At 45.1% G+C, this 26353-nt stretch overlaps 1 protein-coding gene across 1 annotated transcript; it reads left to right on the top strand.

The window, feature by feature from the left end:
• Positions 1 to 357: 357 nt before the first annotated feature.
• Positions 358 to 2226, top strand: LOC109746214 (probable glycosyltransferase 2). The gene has a single exon (XM_020305342.4). The coding sequence runs from the start codon at positions 573 to 575 to the stop codon at positions 2007 to 2009; it is 1437 nt and encodes a 478-aa protein (XP_020160931.1). The 5' UTR covers positions 358 to 572; the 3' UTR covers positions 2010 to 2226.
• The last annotated feature ends 24127 nt before the right edge of the window (positions 2227 to 26353 follow it).

The following is a 26353-nucleotide window of genomic DNA, read 5'->3' as shown; positions in this document are numbered from 1 at the left end:
CTATGGACGTGCAACGACTCCACGTCGAGTTGGATAGTCAGGAGGTGGTGGCCATGCTTCAAGCCGAAGGCAGGAACCTTTCGACGTTTGGCCCGGTTGTGGAGGAGATTAAGGAGATGCTGAGGACGCGGCAAGATTTCAAAATCACTTGGGTTCGGCGCTATGCAAATGGTGCGGCGCATGGTTTAGCTAGAGAGGGGGTGTGCAATGATAGCACGATTTATTTTGATTTTCCCCCAGACTGCATTATTCATATTGTAGCGGACGAGGTCCCAACCTTTGTTTAAGTTAAATAAAGTTGCAAGTTCCCTAAAAAAAGATTATAACTCATCATCAATCAAAAAAATTAAATAGAACCTCTCCTTTCTCCGTCCGTCTACCTCTTCCAAATCCCCACCCCGCCCCACTTTTCCCCACTCCACCCAGCGTCCGGATCCCATCTCACCTAGCGGCGCTCATGTGACGCTCCGGCTCGCGCTCTCGCTCACGCTCTGCAACCCACCCGTCGACGCGGCTGTTCCAACTGGAGCTTGGGCGTATCTAATTAAGCCACCGGGTTGGAATCGGGGGCGATGGGGCAGGAGGGGATGGGCTACAGCAGCGGCAAGGCCGGCGGCGGTGGGGGAGGGGCCCTGCCGATGACGGCGGCGCGGGCGCGTGGGGCGTCGCCGCTCAGCACCCACCATCGGTCGCGGAAGATCAGCCGCACCTTCAACAACGTCAAGATCACCGTGCTTTGCGGCCTCGTCACCATCCTCGTCCTCCGGGGTACCATTGGGCTCAACCTCTCCCTTCCGTCCCAACCCTCCGACGCCGATGCCCTCGCAGGCGCCAAGGCCGTTGAGGACATCGACCGCATCCTCCGCGAGATCCGCTCCGACTCCGACCCCTCCGACCCCACCGACAGCGACCTCGACTCCTCCAGCGTCCTTTCCAACGCCACCGCACTCAACTCCTCGGAAGCCGCCGCCGCCTATGCCGCCGCCGTGGGCAACTACGCGCTCGGTCCCAACGTCTCTGGCTGGGACGAGCAGCGCCGACGGTGGCTCGCGCAGAACAAGGGCTTCCCAGCCACTGTCCCCGGCGGCAAGCCCAGGATCCTGCTTGTCACGGGGTCGCAACCAGGCCCTTGTGACAACCCGCTTGGCGACCACTACCTGCTCAAGAGCACCAAAAACAAGATCGACTACTGCCGCTTCCACGACATCGAGATCGTTCACAACCTTGCGCACCTCGACAACGAGCTCGCTGGTTACTGGGCCAAGCTGCCGCTGCTCCGCCGACTTATGCTCTCCCACCCGGAGGTCGAGTGGATCTGGTGGATGGACAGTGACGCCCTATTCACCGACATGGCCTTTGAGCTGCCTCTCTCGCGCTATGACAACCATAACCTCATCATTCACGGTTATCATGATCTCCTCTTTGAGAAGCATTCTTGGATCGCGCTCAACACCGGCAGCTTCCTCTTCCGGAACTGCCAGTGGTCACTCGATCTTCTCGCTGCGTGGGCTCCTATGGGGCCCAAGGGCTTCATCCGCGAGGAAGCCGGGAAGATACTCACCGCATACCTGAAGGGCCGTCCAGCATTCGAGGCTGACGACCAGTCTGCGTTGATATACCTCTTGCTCTCGCAGAAGGAGAAGTGGATGGACAAGGTGTATATAGAGAATTCATACTACTTGCACGGTTTCTGGGCTGGGCTGGTGGACAAGTACGAGGAGATGATGGAGAACCACCATCCAGGGCTTGGGGATGAGCGGTGGCCATTTGTGACACACTTTGTCGGGTGCAAGCCATGCGGAAGCTATGGTGATTACCCAGTAGACCGGTGTCTCAAGAGTATGGAGCGGGCATTTAATTTTGCCGATAACCAGGTGCTGCACCTGTATGGTTTCGCACACAAGGGGCTGGAAAGCCCTAAGATCAAAAGGATCAGGAGTCAGACCACAAAGCCTATTAATGACAAGGAGAACCTTGATGTGAAGGCCAAGATGTCGACCACTTCTTGAAGCTACTGAAGATAAGGCAATAGCATAGGCTCTCTTCAAGGTCAGCATTTTGTCACTTGGTTGTTGTTTTAGTTTCTACTATTTTTTTGCTTTTTTGCTTATGGATTTTTTTTTCTTGTTATGTGTAACAGTTAGAGATTGCACATGTTATGTTTATCATGAACTTAAATGTGGTAGGAGCTCAAATCAGATGGAAATATCTCAGTTTTGTACTCAATTTCATTTCAGTGCTACTTTCTTGTGGGACAAGTACCTCTAATGTGGTGTTGGTATCTTGTAGTGATTTGTGTTCTATGTAGTGTTGAAGTGCAGTTTTGAAGCAAAGCTAATTGCTTAGCTAACTTAGAACATTTGGCCCTATAGGCTATAATAGTGCTATGTTAACTGGAAATATTTAGCCCTATAATAAGATCCCGCAGGGCATATGTGCCAATGGAGGTCCTCACGCTCCAAACTTTGTTACTCCCTCTTATCCATATTAATTGTCGTTGATTTTGTACTAAATCAGCGACAATTAATATGGACGGAGGGAGTAGTTCATTTCGTATTTGTCTTGTTTGATGGTGGTATTTACCGAATTGACATCTTTAGTGCCTAGATATGTTAGTGCAAAAATGTTTCATGGAACCATTGAAGAAAATATGCCATCTGAGCATATCACAAGTGGCTAGATTCCTTGTGGTAGAATCTGTCCACCTAGGTTACAGTCCTAAACTTGGCATGGGTGTTTTCATTTTTTAGCAGTATGGTGTACCTGTTAAGTACGATGTGTCCATGGTCACTTCGTCAATCTAAAGATTTCCATTTGGAGTTCATTTTTCAAAGAAAAAACTATAGTATTTAAGAGAAGATAGTATCTCACCCACTTGTAATGAATTACATTACATATTTTAAATAATGGTAATAGTAGAAGATAAGGAAAAGATGGCCCTTATTTACAACAATGCAAGCTGCTTACAGAGGTGTTTCGTTAAATAATCCAATTTTTGTGGAAGCATCAGTGCTTATATCATAGTGCTGGGGACAATCCGTATTTTGTGGAAACACCAGTGCTTATATCTATAGCTGGGGTGTGTAGTTAAGCATGTGCTCTCTACAAATAAGTGCTGGTGCCTAAGGTAAAGCCGGTTTGTGTAGTTAAGCATCTGCTCTCTACAAATAAGTGCCGGTGCCTAAGGTAAAGCCGGTTTATTTTTCTAGACACCTTTGCTCCCCACAAATAAGCACCGATGCTTAAGGTAAAGTCTGTTTATTTTTCTAAACATCTTGCATTGTACATGACCTTGGTTGCGGACTTGGTTTAGTTCAAAGTCCGTTAGTCTTGGCTATTGATTTGGGTTGGAGTCCGTCTTTGGAATTGTATGCATTTGACATTCGAAGTTATCCTCAGTGAACTATGTATACACTTGTTTTCAGATTGATTTTATTGAAATCTATATTGTGAATGAACTACGTATCACATGTTTTCAGATTGCTTTTATCGAAATCCGCGATATAGTTGTGAAGCATATTTTTGCAGCTTCATGTATTATATGAACAGAAGCAATACTATTCTGCATATATGCAGACGCAACTTGTCCATCAGAGAGCTGATGCCGTTTTAAGATCAATGAGCATTCCCCAAACAAGTATTCCTATTCTTTCGAGAATAACTTTGTACTTATGCAACCGTCCCTGCTCTGTTTTTTTTCCATGGATGCAAGAGAACAGTGTTAGAAATTTAAGGTTTGTGGTCTACTCTATATTCCTCTGCGTTTATTGGTCCCGCTAACAATTCCCAAATTCACATATATGAAGCTGGGTAGGGACCTTTTATTATCTTTTCAAAAAGTCCAACTCTTATATACAATTAATTATTGCTCTAACATGTGGTCAAAGCTAACCTTGAAAAACGCATTAGACCCTATATAGTACATGAAAGGAGGGGCTAGTTGTCTTCTCTGCTATTAAAAGGGAGTTGTCTCCATCCTCTTCAGCTTTTTTACTTTCCAACCAATCTATTTACCACAAAGCTAATTTTTGACTCATCGGAATTTAGGGATAGATCCGAGTCCATCCCTGTTCCTCCGATCGAGCTCCATCGACTCCCCGTTCCTCGGATTTTCTTTCCCCTCCTGCATCGCTGAACCGTTTTCTTTGTGGGGTGAAGCGTTCGTGCTGGCTTGCGGCCTCCAACCGTTTTTGCATCAGAAAAAAAAAAATTGGGCCCCGTCGACTCCCCGTTCCTCTGATTTTTCTTCCCGTCCCACATCGCTGAACCGTTTTTTTGTGGGGTGAAGCGTTCGTGTCAGCTTGCTGCCTCCAACCGTTTTTGTATCAGAAAAAGAAATTTGGGCTGTTAGAGTATCTCTAGCACACTCCGCAAAATCCCAACCCGCATAAGTGTTTTGCATTTTGCGGAAAAGTGTATATGCAGGCCGGCAAGGGCGAGCTCAGACTCAGACCCCGTAAAATGGATCCGTAAAAGAAAATATTCGGCGAACATGCTCTTTTACGGGTCGGCTACGCGGGGTCTTCTCGGGCACCACTGCGTTGACCGGCAAACCGAAGACACCCAATTATCGAATTTGACATTGATTCCGACAAATAAGTTCAAATTCAAACAATAGAACACAGTTCACGCGCAAATAAAAGCTTAAGTTTTGTAGGACAAACGCAAAAGAGGGGTTTGCAAAAGTGACGACCACGTCCGACATCATCTTGGTCGATCTTCACTCCGCGCCATCGAGTCCATGGAGTTCATCGGAACCACCGAATCCACCTCCGGCGCTTGTTCCAACTCCCGCATCGAAATCATCGACATTGATTCCAAACCCCGTTGAGAAAACATCGCCGGCACTGTAACACGCACTGGCCGACGCAACCATTCTCCTCTTCAAGATTTCTCTTCTTGCCATATCATGCCATTCTTTGGTGAGGTCGTCCATGTCGTTGTGGTTCATTGTCATGATCTTGTTCTCTTCGGCGAGCAACTTGGACATGACTTTGTTTTCAGTGGCACGTGCTCTTCTCTCCTCAATGGCCGCTTTGCGCAGCCTCTCTTCCTTGAGCAATTGCCATTTTTCTTGCTTCTCCATTGCTTTCTTCTCGGCCAACTCTTTCTTAATCTCCAACGACTTCAATAACATCAGCTCATTTGATTGCACCATGACATCAATCTTCTCCCTCAAACTGGACGCTTCGTGCTCTCTCTTCATCTTCTCCTTAGTCTTCTTGTCGCCATCGGGCTTGTTCAAGTTTCTTGGGCCATCATCATCCTCATCTTCATCCATGTTTGTAAGTGAACCTCTCTTCGGTGGGGATTCTTTGTCAATCAACTTCCACTTCTCGCACTCTTTGAGCAAGTCCCAACAATGCTCTAGTTTGAAGAATTTGCTTTCCAAAGCTTCCATGTCTTTGTATCTATGTTGAGCAATTTTGTCCTACACAATTTGAACAAAGTCAAATGATGCAATCATTTCATATGATGCAATATGATGTGCACAACTTGAACAAAGACAAAACAAACTCACATAGTCTTCCACGGTTCCACTTGGAGGTGCATTGCGTACTTGCTCCAAGCAAGCTGCCCAACGGCTGCAAGTAGGCTTGATCACATCCCAACGCCCTTGAAGCGACTGAAAGGTGCGTGGAGTCCTATTGGGATACTTTGCCATCATGCGAAAGTATTGATCTTCGATCCTTTGCCAATACCTCTTGGCGGTTTGAGAAGTACCCGTGCATGCATCAAGAGACACCGCACTCCATGCCTTGATCAAGATTTGATCTTCCAAGATCGTGTAGTTCTTTGATCTCTGGCTTTTTCCACTCTTTGTTTGCGATTGCTCATACGCCCCCTCATCGATCTTCTCCATTTCTTTCTCACCACCATGATCATCCACACCGCCCTCCGTTTCATTGTAATTGAATGCGGCGAACGGGGCTTGATCGATGTCAACGGTGTTGGTGTCCAACAAGCTCACGAACTCGGTAGTTGCATTGTTCGAACTACCGCTATAGTGAACGACAACAAGTCACGAGCTATCGCGAATGGCGAAAAGCAAAGGAAATTGCCATGACCGAAGACGCATACCTTCCGGCCATTTCGTCAAACACCTCGCCTGCGGTGGGGGCAGCACCATTGAGCGGCATCGCCGGGGAACCTCTTTCCGGGGCGGAGGGAGTGGATGAAGGAGCCGACTTCTTTGTAGCCAGAATCCTTTTCCGCTTTACGCCGGAGGCCTTGGCGACCTTCTCCGCCACCGACCGGGATCGCGCAGTGGCGTTGGCGCCCGGAGCGCGGGCCTTCGCGGCGGGGGCAGCCGGATTCCCGCCTTGCACGACCACGTTGCCCTGCCGCTTGCGGGCAGGCGCAGTGGTGCCTTGGGCGACGACGGGGCCAACATGGCCGGCAATGAGATCTGCCCGAGGGGATTGAGCGTGCGCGACCTCGACGGTGAACGGGGACAGCATGGAGTAATCCATGGCGGCGAAGGACTGCCGGGGAAGATGCACCAGAGCGGAAGGTGGCGGGGCAATGGTTGTCGGTGTCAAAACCGGCGGATCTCGGGTAGGGGGTCCCGAACTGTGCGTCTAAGGTCGATGGTAACAGGAGACAGGGGACACGATGTTTACCCAGGTTCGGGCCCTCTCTATGGAGGTAATACCCTACTTCATGCTTGATTGATCTTGATGAATATGAGAATTACAAGAGTTGATCTACCACGAGATCGTAATGGCTAAAACCCTAGAGGCCTAGCCTGTATGACTATGGTCATGTATCTATCCTCCCTCCGGACTAAGTCGTCCGGTTTATATAGACACCGGGAGGATCTAGGGTTACACAAGGTCGGTTACAAAGAAAGGAATCTACATATTTGGTCGCCAAGCTTGCCTTCCACGCCAAGAGAGTCCCATCTGGCCACGGGTACAGTCTTCGGTCTTCGTATCTTCACAGCCCATCAGTCCGGCCCATGACTAACAGGCCGGACGCCCGAGGACCCCTTAGTCCAGAACTCCCTCAGTAGCCCCTGAACCTGACTTCAATGACAAGGTATCCGGCGCGTAGATCTGTCTCCGGTATTGCAAGGCGGGTTCCTCCTTCCGAACTCCAAGATAGTCCTCGAACGTATTGAACGTGTCTGGACCTGTAACATACACACCACACACAACCGCAGAGAGAATATAATATTCCACGAGTCCAATCCGCTGACAACTTTTTGTAACATGACATCACGTCCGCCCGGTCATAATTTCGAACCGTTTTTCGTCAGCCGCTCCACGTTTTCGAGACGCGATTGCCATTGACACGTCTTGTCAAAGCGGAGATCGTGTCCCCTTATTGCGGGATTCTCATCAATACGGGCGTGGGTAACCCAACCGTGCCGTTTACACAACCCTTGGGAATGGGCGAGTTTTAAGGTGAGTGCGGAGGCGTTCAATATTCTTGGCCTTTATAAGGAGATAAGGATTCCCCTCCTTCACCCACGCCTTCTCTTCCTCTCTATCCATCCACTCTCGAGCTCCAGCGCCCAAGTTCCCATCTTCTCCATCTCTAGGAAGCACTCAATCATGTCCGGGTCCGGAGGCCAAGGCAAGTGGATGGTCTCCTCCGTCAAGGAAAGGAATCGCCCACCGTCTGCCCACCAAGGGGCAAGTCATCCCCACCCCGAAGCCTACTGAGAGGGTAGTTTCCTCCCTCACTTCGTCCGCGGATTGGGGTTTCGACTTCACCCTTTTGTCTGTGGACTGATGTATTATTACGGGCTAGATTTCCATGATCTAGCCCCGAACTCCTTCCTCAACATCTCGGCATTCATTGTCGTATGCGAGGCCTTCCTCCGCATCCACCCCCACTTCGGCTTAGGGCTCAAGGTTTTCAATGTGAAAGCCGAAGGTGGTGGATGGTCAGCACGCGGAGTGCGGAGGCGCCATGGTGAGCAAGATGCCCAACGTCACTTGGCCCACGGGCACTTTCGTGGAGACCGTCAAGGAGTGGCAAAAGCAGTGGTTCTACATCACAGAGCCACGCGGCGCCACTTGGGCGGCGGCTCCCGAGTTTAAGGCCGGAGCTCCAACGCGGCTCACCTCCTGGACGGAGAAGGGCCCAACTGGTCTGCGTCGGATGAGCTGATAGCGCTGCAAATGCGTATTCAGAGCATGGTGGATAAAAACATCAAGCTCGTTGACGTGATCCAGGTGATGCTGTTTCGCCGGATTCTCCCCTGCCAACACCGAAGCTTCCCTTTATGGGAATTCGACCCGGAGAAGCACCAGACCCTGGGAGGGCTCTTCGGAACTACTCATGAAGATGCCTGGAAGTTGCTCTTCAAGGGCAACGAAAAGCCGCTGGTCATAGATTCGGACCGTGGGCACGATCACACCCATCCCGCCAATGAGGTAAGTTCTTTAAAGCGCACCTTCCACATGTTTGTTCAAGGAGGATGCCTAACCTTTGCTGTATTTTTTCAGGCGTGGACGGAGAGAGCGGGGCGGATCCATAGTCCGGCTCCGCTGCCCGAAGAGCCAGTCATCCCGCTCCTGGCGAAGATGCTGGTTCCGGCGCCCTATAGGCCGCCGGAAAAGAAGGCCAAGAAGAAGGCCAAGGGGGCCAAAGGTGGCCCCCGTCGCAAGGGTGCTTCAGACGTGACGTCTGAAGACGAAGTGACCCTTTCCTCCGCCGCCGAGGACGACGACGACGAGGAGGAGGAGGAGAACAACCCTCCCCTTATGAGGGAAAGAAGAAGAGGGCGGCCTCCACGAACCTGGAGGCGGAGACGTCCAAGAAAGGGAAGGGCTCCCTTGCGGATAACTCCGCGTGGGACGTCGACAGCAGTCTGGAGCGACGCCCCCGCACTAAGCCTCGGGCTGCATCGTAAGTGCTAGGACTCATACATGCCCATAAATCTAGCCCCTCCTCTTCGTTGTATTGACATGCTTAGTTATGCTATTGCAGTCCGGCCCGCGACAGCTCCCAGCGATCCTCGTCACGAGGTTCGTTGGATTCAAAGGCGATGGCCAGCGAGTCACCGCCGACCGCTCACTCCCCCAAGGCCAAGGACGACGCTGAGGTGTTGTCCCGAAGGACTTTCCCAGGCCGGGGAGAGGCTCAGGAGGCGCAAGGAGGCGAAGCCTCCGTCGCCGGACACCAGGGGGAACCGATCCCCATGGAGACTGGCGATGAGGGCCGTACTCAGTTCGACCCTCAGCCAAATTCGATTCCGGAGACGACACGGCTCCGGAATCTGGCACGCAACCTCCTTCAAAAGAAGGGGGTATGCCTATACTGCCGGTGACCCCTGTCCAACCAGGGGCACCGGATAATGTGCTGGAAGCGCTGCGAGGCGCTTCCATTGTGGATGAGCACCGTGTTCTTATGGGCACGGTAATTGAAAGGGTTCAGTCCGCCAAGAGCGGACTAACCGAAGCCTGCAGCAGCCTGCTGACAGGTTTTGAGGTAAGCGACGCGAAAAGAGAAAATCCCAATATAGACAGTAGCCCCTGAGACACTGCCCGGTGTTCGGAAAGAAAAAGCCTGACAGAGGATCAATCCCTTTTTTGCTGGAAACTAACTAAATTTGTCTAAAATGAATACGCAGGCGTCGCTGTTGGCCGCAGCCTCGCATACTGCCGAAGTCTCCGGACTGAAGCAGAGACTGGAGCAGGCCGAGGAGGAGCTCGGCCAGGTGAGGAGGCAGCTCCAAGAAAAACAAGGTATGTAATAACCTGTTACATGTTCGAAAAAGGTAAAATGATATGCATTGACCGAAGTGTCATGATATGTATAGAAGCGACGACCGAGGTCGAGGCCCTGGGAAAGGCCCTGGCAGAAGCCGAGGGGAAGGCTTTCAAGGAGCAAGCTGCCCGTAAGAAGCTCAAGGCCCGGGTCAACGAGGTCCAACAGAAGCTCCAGTATGCGGTGAAGAAGTGCGAGACCTTGGAACGCGATGCGTTGGCTCAAGAGACCGAACTCGCCAAGGCTCGTCAGAGTGCGGAGACGGCCCGGAGTGAGGCCCAGAGTGCCCTCCAGGAGATCCAGGAGACCAGGAAGATCGCGACGGGTAAGGCATTCAGTATGCAAAGCAAATGTGTAAAGAGGAAGTATCTTTTACTAACCCGGATTTGGAGTTCTCCAGGGGCTTTTGCTGATCTGCCACGTAGTGTGTCCGACGCCGCGGAATTCTTCCGGGCCGAAGAAGGGAGCTCCACGGAGAAGCTGTTCTGGTCGCAATATCTTGCGCCAGAACATCCGGTGCCCTTCACCGATCAGCTAAAACAGCTGGTCGAGCTGCACAGGGTGGCCAAACTGGCCATGAAGGATTTAATAATCCGGCTGTGGCCAGCCGAAGCTATGCCCAGCAGTTACTTCGGCCTCGTGAAGCGGCTGGTGGATGCCTGTCCTCGGCTGGACACCGTCAAGCGGTCCGTCTGCATCGAGGGCGCGCGCCTAGCCTTCTCCTATGTCAAGGTGTGGTGGGCGAAGATGGACGCCGTCAAGCTAGCGACCGAAGGGCCGCCCGAGGGCAAGGAGCACCGCACACCCGAGCGATATTTTGGAGACGTCCTGGAGGGGTCCCGCATTGTTGCGGAGCAGTGTGCGAAAGACGTGATCTTTGAATGAATACATTCGTATTTTGTCTCGCCCTGTATGATGAAACAAAGACAATTTATGTAATATAATGCTTTGTGTTAGATTTTTACCTCCTGTGCGGCCGTTTTTATTAAATCTGAGGGTTGGCCAGTCGTCGGCTTCAGCCCCCACGTAGGTAACACGGGGGTGTTCGGGATGGAATCTAAACACTCTTGATCCAATTATATGGTCCTTGAAGGAGTTGTTTAGCGCAACGAACCAGTCAATCAGACTATGCGGCTTTAACGCCCTCACTTAGCCATAGGAGTTTGACAATAAAAAAATATGTTGGTGCAGCCCCTAGTATTCGGACTAGAGTGCTATAAGCGCCTGATCGGGAAGTACCGATCCTTTGCATAATGCGGAAGAAATCTCCAACGATTTGCAACCTACGAAGAGCTGACCGGCTCTCGCCGCATCATGACAGTCAGTTTTCGGCTTTCTCTACTGAGGTGCTCATTTGGGTAAACCAAGGCACAATCGTAGTAGTTCTCCCTTTACTACCTTAGCCGACATAGCGGAACGTAAGGTAGCAAGCACAGGAGCCGGGCAACCCAACTATTGACCAAAGACATGATTCGGAGCCGATGCATATAGTGCTAAATTCGGGGTGCCGAACTATAATATAAAAAGTGTTCAGACTTTTGTTGCCGTAGTGCGCGGTGCTATGAAGCCCCTGGCAAATATGAAATGTACCAAAGTGTACGGGTGCTATCTGATAAGGTTACCCATAGGAGGGAAAGAAAAAGGGAAGGGAAAACAGACAGGGTGCAAAGATAATAAGCTAGGGCCCTAAAGCTCGGGCCGCGAACTGTTTCCATTGTAATTTGATTAATACGTCAAGGCGCATTTGATACAAGTAGTGTGATGAGCAACATGCTATTTAACATGCCCAAAACCAAGGGAGAGCTGCATGTGGGTCCTGAAAAACAGGTAGAGTGATCGTGAACAAAACCACCTAGAAAGTACCCCATATGTCTGCGTTTCTCGCCGTCTTGGTGTGTCTATCCTTCAAGAGGACTGGTGATCAGGCCAGCCGATGGGGCCTGCGAGATTGAAACCTGAAAGGGAAAGGAATAAAAGTGAAAGTATGTGTGTATCCGGTGTCGGTTGAGCCGTACTGTGGATCACAAGCTAGCTATGCCTCCGTCGATGCCCATGGAATTTTCAGTGCGTAGTTATGTACGCGCGGCACGAATGCCACCGCTTGATCGGGACTGAGACGGAGGCCGGATTGCTAGTCGAGCTCATGACGAGTCGAGCTGTCCTGCTGCAGGGTAGTTCGGACCCTCTTAACGGTGTCCGTGGGCTCGGCAGCCGAATTAAGGTTCTGCTTGAGAAGGCCGCTCTGTACTTCTGCTGCTAAGGCAGCTGTGTGCTCTTCTGCACGGAGGGAGCGTTCTGTATTTCCATTGACTGTTATGACGCCGCGTGGACCGGGCATCTTGAGCTTGAGATAAGCATAGTGTGGTACTGCATTCAATCGAGCGAATGCGGTTCGTCCGAGCAGTGCGTGATAGCCGCTGCGAAAGGGGACGATGTCGAAGATTAACTCCTCGCTTCGGAAATTGTCTGGAGATCCGAAGGCAACCTCTAGCGTGATTGAGCCCATACAAACGGGCCTCTACACCTGGTATGATCCGTGATGGATTAATGCCCATTTTCCGCACTCTATCCTGATAGAGCAGATTGAGGCTGCTACCTCCGTCCATAAGGACGCGCGTCATGTGAAATCCATCAATAATTAGGTCAAGGACTAGTGCGGCTGAACCGCCATGACGGATACTAGTCGGATGATCCCGTCGATCGAAGGTGTTCGGGAATGACGACCATGGATTGAATTTTGGGGTGACTGGCTCTATCGCGTAGACGTCCCTTAGTGCGCGTTTGTGCTCCCTTTTGGGGATGTGTGTAGCATATATCATGTTCACTGTTTTGACTTGAGGGGGAAGCTTCTTCTGCCCCCCTGTGTTCGGTTGCCGGGGCTCCTCGTCATCGTCCTCGCTTTGCGATCCCTTTTTCCTGTTCTCGGCGTTTAATTTACCGGCCTGTTTAAAAACTGATAGAGGCGAAGGTGTCCCAATGTTTCGATGAGATAACTTTCGTTTTCTATGGGAGTCGACTTTGATACGTATCATGATACCGTATCATATTAAATGTTATATTACTTTATGTCATGCATGGCAATTAATAAGGCAACCTAAGATACTAACTTATGATAGTATGCATTGCGGAGGTAGTATCATATACTCCCTCTGTCTAGGTGTGTAAGTCATCTTACGAAAACCAAATAATCCCAAAACACTTAGGCGCGGTACATTAACTCTCATCTTGTTTCTTGTTTCGTGACATATCAACCAATAAGAGATGTGTGCCATGCATACTTTAAATGACTTCAGACTATCAAACACGACATGCAGCGGTTAGTTCATTGCATGCAATGTTATTAATTAGCAAAAAAACATTAGGTTATTTCGTTTTCCCCTCCACCTTGGTCGCGGTGCGCAACCTAAGGGCATCTCCAACAGTTTGTACGTTAGCTTGTTGGTAAAATATGTCATGTCATCAACCAACACCTTAACATACAGCAACTCCAATGGGTTGTATCTAGTTTGCCCAATAGGATGTGAGATAATAAATAAGGTGACCTCTCATTATAAATTGGAGCTTGTGCAAGGGGTGTTGGTTCATGTACATACAACCTTCCTCTCTTTACTCATTTATTATATGACACATCATCAAAAATCTTATGTGGCAAAGTCTACCAACAACTATCTTACAACCATTGGAGATGCCCTAAGATGACTTAGACACCTAGACGAAGTGAGTACTAGTATCATATGCATGACACTAGTATATGATACTCCCCATTACAACCAGCCTAATGCTTCAGCCCAGCTAACCAACTCTTCATTCCTTTGTAGTTGACTAATTAAATGACCTTCCGCTATTTATAATCTGCAAGCTAAATGGTCAGCGTGCTTCTCCATACAACAAATTGTGATCCTAATTACGAGCCTTTTGTATTTTTGAACTCAAGTCAGCTTGTTTGTTACATGCCCCAATAACATATCTCCTGCTTTTGTCAAATCATGTGTTAGGTTACTTTTATTTTGATTTGACGAACGCCCAATGCATTTTTCTGGCTCACACTCGGTTTTCATTGGTAACTTATGTCTAAGCATCATAATTTATGCACCGAAGAGATGATAACTTACGCATAAACACCATGCTAATTTTTTGACATGTAAAAGAAAGTTGTTGTAACATACACCGGGTTACATTTGTGTAAACGAGAAATCTAATTTCCGACTAGTCGGATGTTCGCAATAGACCCGAACACCTCAGATGCCATCCGTTGCAGATCCTTCGCCTGGATATCATCTCGGGTAGTTTTCATCATACGAATCACGCGCTGGAATGTTGCGGAGTTGACCCCTTCGCGCGGCTGGACGTGTTAGACGTGTCTCATAGCCATTTAGAGCATGACATGTGGGTCCTGCTTTTTTTCTTAAACGCGATAAAAAGTGCAACACGTGGGATTCAAGGTTGAGACCTGCCTATCGCAGGTGCAGCCTGCCAACGAACTGAGCTACTTGTCTAATGTGACTAGAACTGCGTACTTTATTTCTATACCGTACAAAATGTGAATGAAGAAAAGAAAAATAGGCACATTCAATTACGGGACCTACTATTTTGAGGTCTTAAGCTACCAAACATGTTAACTTGCTTTCTCTCGTGATTAGACATAGGGACGCAAATTTTTGTACACCTTTTAAATATGAATTTAAAAACAAAATGACAGACCACTTACGGAAAATTTGATTTTTTTTGTGTATATACGGTGCGGTAACTTTGATAAAAAAATCCTTGGTAACTTTGATTCCTTGGAAGTTCTGTATAAATAGCAGGATATTTTATGCAATGCATACCCGATAACTTACATATCCTATGCTTGGTAACTCACACATCGCATACCTGATAACTTGTGTACCTCGGTCCTGATAACTTTTGCATGGGGGAGGGGTTGATGAAATATCCCCGGTAAATTTTGTGTGAGTAGCATAGTAACTCACACATCACATACCTGATAACTTATGTACCTCGGTCCTGGTAACTTTGACGGGGGGGGGGGGGGGGGGGGCTGATGAAATATCGCCCTGATAACTTTTGTGTGAACAACATGGTAACTGATGTCTACTACGCAACCTTCTTCTTGTAGACGTTGTGGATACTCCAAGTGCAGAGGTTTGTAGGACAGTAGCAAATTTCCCACAAGTGGATGACCTAAGATTTATCAATCCGTGGGAGGCGTAGGATGAAGATGGTCTCTCTCAAGCAACCCTGCAACCAAATAACAAAGAGTCTCTTGTGTCCCCAACACACCCAATACAACGGTAAATTGTATAGGTGCACTAGTTCGGCGAAGAGATGGTGATACCCGTGCAATATGGATGGTAGATATAGGTTTTTGTAATCTGAAAATATAAAAACAGCAAGGTAGCAAGCGATAAAAGTGAGCGTAAACGGTATTGCAATGCTAGGAAACAAGGCCTAGGGTTCATACTTTCACTAGTGCAAGTTCTCTCAACAATAATAACATAATTAGATCATATAAATATCCCTCAACACGCAACAAAGAGTCACTCCAAAGTCACTAACAGCGGAGAACAAACGAAGAGATTATGGTAGGGTACGAAACCACCTCAAAGTTATTCTTTCGGATCGATCTATTCAAGAGTTCGTACTAGAATAACACCTTAAGACACAAATCAACCAAACCGTAATGTCACCTAGATACTCCAATGTCACCTCAAGTATCCGTGGGTATGATTATACGATATGCATCACACAATCTCAGATTTATCTATTCAAACCAACACAAAGTACTTCAAAGAGTGCCCCAAAGTTTCTACCGGAGAGTCAAGACGAAAACGTGTGCCAACCCCTATGCATAGGTTCATGGGCGGAACCCGCAAGTTGATCACCAAAACATACATCAAGTGGATCAATAGAATACCCCATTGTCACCACGGGTATCCCATGCAAGACATACATCAAGTGTTCTCAAATCCTTAAAGACTCAATCTGATAAGATAACTTCAAAGGGAAAACTCAATCCATTACAAGTGAGTAGAGGGGGAGAAACATCATAAGATCCAACTATAATAGCAAAGCTCGCGATACATCAAGATCGTATCACCTCAAGAACACGAGAGAGAGAGAGAGATCAAACACATAGCTACTGGTACATACCCTCAGCCCCGAGGGTGAACTACTCCCTCCTCGTCATGGAGAGCGCCGGGATGATGAAGATGGCCACCGGTGAGGGTTCCCCCCTCCGGCAGGGTGCCGGAACAGGGTCCCGATTGGTTTTTGGTGGCTACAGAGGCTTGCGGCGGCGGAACTCCCGATCTATTCTGTTCTCCGATGTTTTTAGGGTATATGGACTTATATAGGCAAAAGAAGTCAGTCAGGGGAGCCACGAGGGGCCCACGAGGGTGGAGGGCGCGCCCCCTGCCTTGTGCCTTCCTCGTTTCTTCCCTTACGTACACTCCAAGTCTTCTGGATTGCTTCCGTTCCAAAAATAACTCTCCCGAAGGTTTCATTCCGTTTGGACTCCGTTTGATATTCCTTTTCTGCGAAACACTGAAACAAGGAGAAAAACAGAAACTGACACTGGGCTCTGGGTTAATAGGTTAGTCCAAAAATAATATAAAAGTGCATAGTAAATCCCATTAAACATCCAAGATGGATAATATAATAGCATGAATACTTCATAAATTATAGATACGTTGGAGACGTATCAGCATCCCCAAGCTTAATTCCTGCTCGTCCTCGAGTGGGTAAATGATAAAAGACATAATTTATGAAGTGTGAATGCTAGCAGGTGCACAAGTTTGATCAATGATAATTTCAATCACCTTTTCTAGCATTATCATATGTCATAACAGTATCTCATCTCATAGAATTTTTCATGATCAAGTAACAAGCTATTCACATGTTAAAGTATAGACAATAAACTTTCTTGAAAACTAACAAACCGTGTTATTAGTCATCAAACAATTACAATTCATCTTATTTTCAGGAAGAGTCTATGTCAGAGCTTTGATTTAGCAAACTCCACATACTCAACTATCATTTAGTGTTTCACAATTGCTAACACTCACGCGATATTTATGGGTTCAAAGTTTTAATCAGACACAGAGAAAGATAGGGGCTTATAGATTCGCCTCCCAACCTCTTACCTCAAGGGTAATGTCAACAATAATAGTTCATGATGCCTTACATCCAATTGGATATATATATATATATATATCAGAATCTTTCCAACACAACGTGCTTGCCAAAGGATAAAATGTAAAAAGGAAAGGTGAAGATCACCATGACTCTTGCATAAGGTAAAAGACAATAATAAAAGATAGGCCCTTCGCAGAGGGAAGCAGAGGTTTCCATGCGCTTTTATAGTTGGATGCACAAAATCTTAATGCGAGGGAACGTCACTTTATATTGCCACTTGTGATAGGGACCTTTATTATGCAGTCCGTCGCTTTTATTTCTTCCATATCACAATGATCGTATAAAGCTTATTTTCTCCACACTAAAAGATCATACATATTTAGAGAGCAATTTTTATTGCATGCACCGATGACAACTTACTTGAAGGATCTTACTCAATCCATAGGTAGGTATGGTGGACTCTCATGGCAGTACTGGTTTAAGGGATGTTTGGAAGCACAAGTAGTAACTCTACTTGGTGCAAACAATTTGGCTAGCATGAGGGGGAAAGGCAAGCTCAACGTGTTGGGCGATCCATGACAATATACTTTATTTCGGATATAAGAAAACATAACCCATTACGTTGTCTTCCTTGTCCAACATTAACCTTTTATCATGTCCTATTTTAATGAGTGCTCACAATTACAAAAGATGTCCAAGATAGTATATTTATATGTGAAATCTCTCTTCCTTCAATATTCTTTCATGAATTGTTCAAGTGACCAATACAAGGTTTGCTAACCTTCAATAAATTTACCACCTCTACTTCTTATATGTAAAGTCATTACTCCCCATGGGATAAGCATATGAAACAAATATAATTTCAGATTTATGATATTCAAATCATTCAACCATTTACTCATAGGATATAAGTGAAGCACACGAGTAAATGACAAACTACTCCAAAAAGATATAAGTGAAGATCAATGAGTAGTTAAATAATTATTTAGCTATGTGAGGACTCTCTCTCATTCAATAATTTTAGATCTTGATATTTTATGCAAACAACAAGCAAAACAAAATAAAATAAATTGACGCTCCAAGCAAAACACATATCATGTGGTGAATAAAAATATAGCTCCAAGTAAAGTTACCGATGAACGAAGACGAAAGAGGGGATGCCATACGGGGCATCCCCAAGCTTAGGCTCTTGGTCATCCTTGAATATTACCTTGGGGTGCCTTGGGCATCCCCAAGCTTAGGCTCTTGCCACTCCTTATTCCATATTCCATCGATTCCTTACCCAAAACATGAAAACTTCACAACACAAAACTCAACAGAAAACTCGTAAGCTCCGTTAGTATAAGAAAATAAAACCACCACTTAGGTACTGTTGTGAACTCATTCTAAATTCATATTGGTATAATATCTACTGTATTCCAACTTATTTATGGTTCATACCCTTCGATACTTACTCATAGATTCATCAAAATAAGCAAACAACACATACAAAACAGAATCTGTCAAAAACAGAACAGTTTGTAGTAATTTGTATCAAACGTATACTTCTGTAACTCCAAAAATTCTGAAATAAATTTGTGGACCTGAGTTATTTGTCTAGTAATCATCTGCAAAAAGAATCAACTAAATAGCACTCTCAAGTAAAATATTTTAGCTAATCTCGTGAGCGCTAAAGTTTCTGTTTTTTACAGCATGATCATAAAGACTTCACCCAAGTCTTCCCAAAGGTTCTACTTGGCACAAACACTAATTAAAACATAAAACCACATCTAAACAGAAGCTAGATGGATTATTTACTCCTAAACAGAACCAAAAAGTAAGAAACTAAAATAAAATTGGGTTGCCTCCCAACAAGCGCTAACGTTTAACGCCCCTAGCTAGGCATGATGATTTCAATGATGCTCACATAAGACATATGAATTGAAACATAAAGAGAGCATCATGAAGAATATGACTAGCACATTTAAGTATAACCCACTTCCTATGCATAGGGATTTTGTGAGCAAACAACTTATGGGAACAATAATCAACTAGCATAAGAAGGCAAAACAAGCATAACTTCAAAACTTTAAGCACATAGAGAGGAAACTTGATATTATTGCAATTCCTACAAGCATATATTCCTCCCTCATAATAATTTTCAGTAGCATCATGAATTAATTCAACAATATAACCAGCACCTAAAGCATTCTTTTCATGATCTACAAGTATAGAATTTTTACTACTCTCCACATAAGCAAAATTCTTCTCATTCGGAATAGTGGGAGTATCATAAGAAACTCGAATACTATAAATTGTTTCCACATTAAAAGAGTAATATTCAGAAAAAGGGTAATCATAATCATGAAAAGTTGTATAAATATAATCATCACTACTTTTTATAGCATAAGTTTCATCACAATAATCATCATAAGTAGCAACTTTGTTCTCATCATAATCAATTGAAACCTCTTCCAACATAGTGGAATCATTACTAAATAAAGTCATGACCTCTCCAAATCCACTTTCATAATTATCATAATAAGATTCAACATCCTCCAAAATAGTGGGATCATTAATTCCTAAAGTTGACACTCTTCCAAACCCACTTTCATCAATATAATCATCATAAGTAGGAGGCATGCTATCATCATTATAAATTTTCATATCAAAACTTGGGAGACTAAAAATATCATCTTCATTAAACATAGCATCAACAAGCTTGGGACAAACATTAATTGCAGCAAATATATTCTCAAAAACATCGTCTTCATCAAACATAGCATCCCCAAGCTTGGGCCTTTTCATATCATAAGCATAATCAGTCTCATCATTAATAGTACGGATAGCACCAATAGTATAGCAATTATCATCATCACGATGAGTAATAGGAGCACATCATTTGGGAGAGATACCTTTCTACCTTTGCTTCTCCGTCTTTTCTTTTTCTTCTTCACATCATGTGTGGGTTCAATCCTCTTTTTGGAGCTCCTTATTAATGAGATTGGTTGAATAGAAAGCTCCTCCTCGTTACCTGATTCATCATAAGAAATAATAGGAGAATATTGGGAAGTCTCTTCCCTTTCTTTAGTATTCTCTTCATCTTCTATTTGTTTTCTTTTCTTTATGTAATTGGCAATATAAGGATTTTCAATGCAATTCACCGCACAATACATATAAATTTCTTCTAGATCAATATCGAGGAATTTCTCAAGGTTATATTCTGGAATATGCTTAGTTTGACATTTCATATCTTCATAACCCAAAAGCAAACTAAGTTCATTGTGGTGTGCAAGGGAAATCAAGTCATCACAATTTTTGGACACGATTCGATCATGAAACAATTTGCATTTGATATTTAAATGACCATGTTCATTGCAAAGTTCACAAGTATGGCGAAGATATTTCAAATTTTCAGCACTAACATCTAGCCTCTCTTGCAACCATTTAGTTTCCAAATACTTATGCCTCTTGCAAAACCTATCTTCCCTGTTTGGTATGTACTTGCAAACCCTATGCACTCCACAAAAATCGACATGCTTATAAGAGATATTTTCATCATGACTAGTGCAATCATCATTAGTACTATGGATATTCAAAGAGTTCATACTAACAACATTGCAATCATGCTCATCATTCAAAGATTTAGTGTCAAACATTTTAATGCATTCTTCTTCTAGCACTTTGGCACAATTTTCCTTTCCATCATACTCACAAAAGATGAAGCGTATTAGACAAACTTAATTCCATTTTTTTGTAGTTTTCTTTTATAAACTAAACTAGCTAAAACAAGAAACAAAAAGATTCGATTGCAAGATCTAAAGATATACCTTCAAGCACTCACCTTCCCGGCAACGGCGCCAGAAAAGAGCTTGATGTCTACTATGCAACCTTCTTCTTGTAGACGTTGTTGGGCCTCCAAGTGCAGAGGTTTGTAGGACAGTAGCAAATTTCCCTCAAGTGGATGACCTAAGGTTTATCAATCCGTGGGAGGCGTAGGATGAAGATGGTCTCTCTCAAGCAACCCTGCAACCAAATAACAAAGAGTCTCTTTTGTCCCCAACACAGCCAATACAATGGTAAATTGTATAGGTGCACTAGTTCGGCGAAGAGATGGTGATACAAGTGCAATATGGATGGTAGATATAGGTTTTTGTAATCTGAAAATATAAAAACAGCAAGGTAGCAAGCGATAAAAGTGAGCGTAAACGGTATTGCAATGCTAGGAAACAAGGCCCAGGGTTCATACTTTCACTAGTGCAAGTTCTCTCAACAATAATAACATAATTAGATCATATAAATATCCCTCAACATGCAACAAAGAGTCACTCCAAAGTCACTAACAGCGGAGAACAAACGAAGAGATTATGGTAGGGTACGAAACCACCTCAAAGTTATTCTTTCGGATCGATCTATTCAAGAGTTCGTACTAGAATAACACCTTAAGACACAAATCAACCAAAACCCTAATGTCACCTAGATACTCCAATGTCACCTCAAGTATCCGTGGGTATGATTATATGATATGCATCACACAATCTCAGACTCATCTATTCAAACCAACACAAAGTACTTCAAAGAGTGCCCCAAAGTTTCTACCGGAGAGTCAAGACGAAAACGTGTGCCAACCCCTATGCATAGGTTCATGGGCGGAACCCGCAAGTTGATCACCAAAACATACATCAAGTGGATCAATAGAATACCCCATTGTCACCACGGGTATCCCACGCAAGACATACATCAAGTGTTCTCAAATCCTTAAAGACTCAATCCGATAAGATAACTTCAAAGGGAAAACTCAATCCATTACAAGAGAGTAGAGGGGGAGAAACATCATAAGATCCAACTATAATAGCAAAGCTCGCGATACATCAAGATCGTATCACCTCAAGAACATGAGAGAGAGAGATCAAACACATAGCTATTGGTACATACCCTCAGCCCCGAGGGTGAACTACTCCCTCCTCGTCATGGAGAGCGCTGGGATGATGAAGATGGCCACCGGTGAGGGTTCCCCCCTCCGGCAGGGTGCCGGAACAGGGTCCCGATTGGTTTTTGGTGGCTACAGAGGCTTGCGGCGGCAGAACTCCCGATCTATTCTGTTATCCGGCGTTTTTTAGGGTATATGGACTTATATAGGCGAAAGAAGTCGGTCAGGGGAGCCACGAGGGGCCCACGAGGGTGGAGGGCGCGCCCCCTGCCTCGTGCCTTCCTCATTGCTTCCCTTACGTACACTCCAAGTCTTCTGGATTGCTTCCGTTCCAAAAATAACTCTCCCGAAGGTTTCATTCTGTTTGGACTCCGTTTGATATTCCTTTTCTGCGAAACGCCGAAACAAGGAGAAAAACAGAAACTGGGACTGGGCTCTGGGTTAATAGGTTAGTCCCAAAAATAATATAAAAGTGCATAGTAAAGCCCATTAAACATCCAAGATGGATAATATAATAGCATGAATACTTCATAAATTATAGATACGTTGGAGACATATCAGTAACTCACAAATTGCAGACCTGATAACTTATGTACCTCGGTCCTAATAACTTTGGCGAGGGGGGTGATGAAATATCCCCCGTTTACTATTGTGTGAATAGCATGGTAACTCACACATCGCAGACCTGATAACTTATGTGCCTCCGTGCTGATAACTTTGGCGAGGAGGGTGATAAAATATACCCACGATAACTTTAATGTTAATAGCATGGTAACTCACACATCGCAAACTTGATAATTTATGTACCTCGGTCTTGATAACTTTTGCGCCCGGAGGGGGGGGGGGCAGGGGGTTGATGAAACATCCCCCGGTAACTTTTATGTGAATAACATGGTAACTCACACATTGCTGACCTGATAACTTATGTACCTTGGTCCTGATAACTTTGGTAGGGGGGAGGGGTTGATAAAATATCTCCCCAGTAACTTTTGTCTGAATAGCATGGTAACTCACTCATCACAGACCTGATAACTTATGTGCCTCGGTCCTGATAACTTTGGCGAGGGGGTGGTTTAAAAACATACCCCGGATAACCTTCGTGTAAATAGTTTGGTACTATATGCACCGTATACGTGATAACTCACGCACAAACACCACTATAACTTTAACCCGAGCTGATAAGAAGGTCAGAGAAACTAGGTTTGTGCCCCAATAATATCTGTGTATACATCATGGTAACATATGTAGCAAATGCGTGATAACTTACTTAGCCTAGAAGTGGTAACTTTTGATCCAAAAAAGTTGTCGGAACATATCAACATGGGATTTAGTTTCGACGCTATCGACGTGACGGATTTTTTTGTGTGAAAACGGATTTTCGATCGGACCGGCGGATTTGAGCTACAAAACATTTTGAATTTTGAAATAGGAAAAATCTAGGATGACATCGGTTATTCTATCCTCTAATTCATTTGCATGTGGGGAGAAGGTTGGAGGACCATTTTTATGCCTCGATAATTTCTATATAAACAAGATATAACTTAGTTATCACAAATGTTATGACTTACTTAGCCTGGGCTTGGTAACTTTTCACCCGAAAAAAAGTTGTTGGAACATATCAATATGAGATATATTTTTGAAAGTCTCATCGCGACAAATCTTTTATGTGAAAATGTTTTTTCAATCGGGCCGATGATTTGTGCTACAAAACATTTTGAAATTTTGAAATAGGGGGGAATCTAGGATGACATCAGCTATTATGTCCTCTAGTTCACTTGCACGTCGGGAGAAGGTTGGTTGATCACTTTTATGCCCTGATAATTTTTATATAAACAAGATGGTAACTTATGAACCAGATATGTGATAACTTACTTAGCCTGGGCCTGATTACTTTTGACCCAAAAAGGTCGTTGAAACATATCAATATGAGATCTAGTTTCGAAGATCTCCTCGCGATGAATCTTTTATGTGAAAACGATTTTCAATCGGAGCGACGGTTTGAGCTACAAAACATTTCAAATTTTAACTTCTAATGGAATCTTTGCTGACATCACCATTTCTGTCACATGTGCATGCATGTATCTTTTGAAGAGATCGAGTGTGCTCCACGATATTTTCCCAATAAAATAGTACAAAATTACCAAATAAAAGGAAGCAATCTAGATGTTTAGCGCCTAGTGCAGGATTAGCTAGCATGATTAGTACAAGGAAGAATGCATCGTTCAGATCTATTGCAATATTCCGATCGTTCGAAAGTTAGCAAGGTCCATCTATTTAACCAGGTTTTAGCCAAATGATCTATTTAAACTAGTTTTATCTGCCAAATCAGATCAATCTGTTGTATATTTTGTAACATCTTTATGGAAAGAAATCAATCACGACTAACCTATAATCAATCTCTAAAAACCAAATCTAATCAATCTTTGAAGACCGAATCTATACGCATATCACTGTACAATTATTTGTAAACAAGGCAACATTTACAAAAAATAATCACTTAAAAAGACAAAGCGTTCCTTGTCCTGCCCACTCCACCTTAGTTTCGCCACCTCCCTCAACCTTTTTCCCTCTACCTATTACGTTTTCCCCTCTACTTAAACTGAGCAGTGTTCGTTTTCCTGCGAGCATAATGCTTCGTCATTCGGTTCCTAGTCCCACCATGTTCCCACATAGGGTTTTTTATTCAATCGGTTTTGTGGCAATGAATCTCTTCTTTGTCAATAAATATTTGGTAACACAATAAATTAACAAAAAAGAATCAATTATAGTCTATCGACCCAGTGAGAACCAAGGTCTTACAAACCCATCAAGCATGAGTCATGACAGTGTTGCTTAGCATGCTGGCTCTAGTTACCACCCGGTAACCCAAGGCAAAGATCCAGGGCAAGGAGACGCCCCCTCGGACCAACATTGTCTCATCTTTGCTGGCAAACAACTTGAGGATGGTCACACCTTGGCTGACCACAACATCTAGGAGTCTACCCTTCACATTGTCTTTCATCAACATGGTGGTATGTACATCTTCGTCAAGACATCTCCTCAAGATGCAGATCTTTGTGAAGACACTTCCCGGGAAGGCTGTCACCGTTGAAGAGGAGTCTTCTGACACCATTGACAATGTTAAGGCCAAGATTCCAAGGAAGGATTCCACCTACACAGGAAAGGCTAAGTGTTGGTTGCTGTTAGGGCATATTTGTCTGTAGTTGGTTTTGATGATTGATGACAATGTGATTTGTGGACTAACCGTGTGCATTGAGCATTTCAGATATTCATATATATGGCACAAGGCGTTTTTATTCTCCTGGGAGAAAGAAAGAGCAAAGGCAGGTTTTCCGATGTTTCTTTTTGTTTGATTTGAGTCGTAGGAAAACCGTACTATCAAGAGGGGGTCTGCATTGGATGGTATGGGTGGAATCAATACGTACACAAACCATATGCACCCACATATCCTTCCCACAACTTTGGAGCATCCATATCTTGTTGCATTAGCATTTTGTCAGAGGCGAAGCGGTAGTACCGCTGGTACCCACAGTAGTACCGCTTAGGCAGTACTTCCGTTGGTCAGTACCGTGGCTAGTGCCGCTTGGGGTTGAGCCTTCTGTTGCTCCCTCATAATTTCACGGTAGTAACCCTGGCTACTTCCGCTTGGTGCTGAGTCTTTTGTATGCCCTTTGACAATTCGCATTAGTACCGCCAGCACTACTTCCACTCTAGTGTCATGCTGATTATTGTTGGTTCCTCTGTTACTCTTCGACAATTAACAGTAGTATTGCTCTTGCGGGACTACCATACTAGTATTGATATAGTACTCGCAAGGTCGTAGAGAAACTACCATGCTAAGCGGTAGTGCCGCTCCCTTGAGCGGTAGTACCGCTTGAGCACGACCAATGCAATAACCATTGGATTTGAACCCATCACTATAAAAGTGGGTCTTCTTCCACAAGAAGACCACCTCTTTCCCCCATTGCTCCATTGTTGCCCTAAAGCTCAAACTTGCATGATGTCCCTCCCTAGCAATCAAAACTTCTTGATACTCTAGGGTTTGGAGGAGAAGGCCTCAGTCTACACTTCCACCAAGAGAATTTTGATTCCCCCACAATCCCTTGCAAATCTTGTTACTCTTGCGTATTGGGGCACCCTAGACGGAAGAGGTCATCTCGGAGCCACATTCCATTTCGGTGGAGCTTCGTGGTGGTGTTGGGAGCCTCCAATTAAGTTCTGGAGAGAGCCCCATCCTTGTTTGTAAACATCCGGTTGCTGCCTTCAAGTGCACCGCTAGTGGAATCATGACATCTTGCATTGTGCGAGGGTGTGAGGAGAATACGATGGCCCTACTGGCTTCTTGGGCAGCATTGCGCCTCCATACCGCTCAAACGGAGACGTGCCTCTCCAAAAGGAGGGAACTTCGGTAACACATCCTCGTCTCCATCAACTCCACTTGTTGTTACTTCTTACCTTTACTTTGTGCAAGCTTATATTGTGTTTGTATCTCGTGCTTGCATTTGTTGTCGGTGTTGTGCTTATTATATAGGTTGTTCACCTAGTTGCATATCTAGACAACCTATTATCTTGTTGAGCCTAAATTGT

The sequence above is a fragment of the Aegilops tauschii genome, chromosome 6, assembly GCF_002575655.3.
Source record: "Aegilops tauschii subsp. strangulata cultivar AL8/78 chromosome 6, Aet v6.0, whole genome shotgun sequence".
NCBI lineage: Eukaryota > Viridiplantae > Streptophyta > Magnoliopsida > Poales > Poaceae > Aegilops > Aegilops tauschii.
The sequence above is the reverse complement of the archived record's forward strand: the minus strand, read 5'-3'. Positions and strand labels throughout refer to the sequence as shown.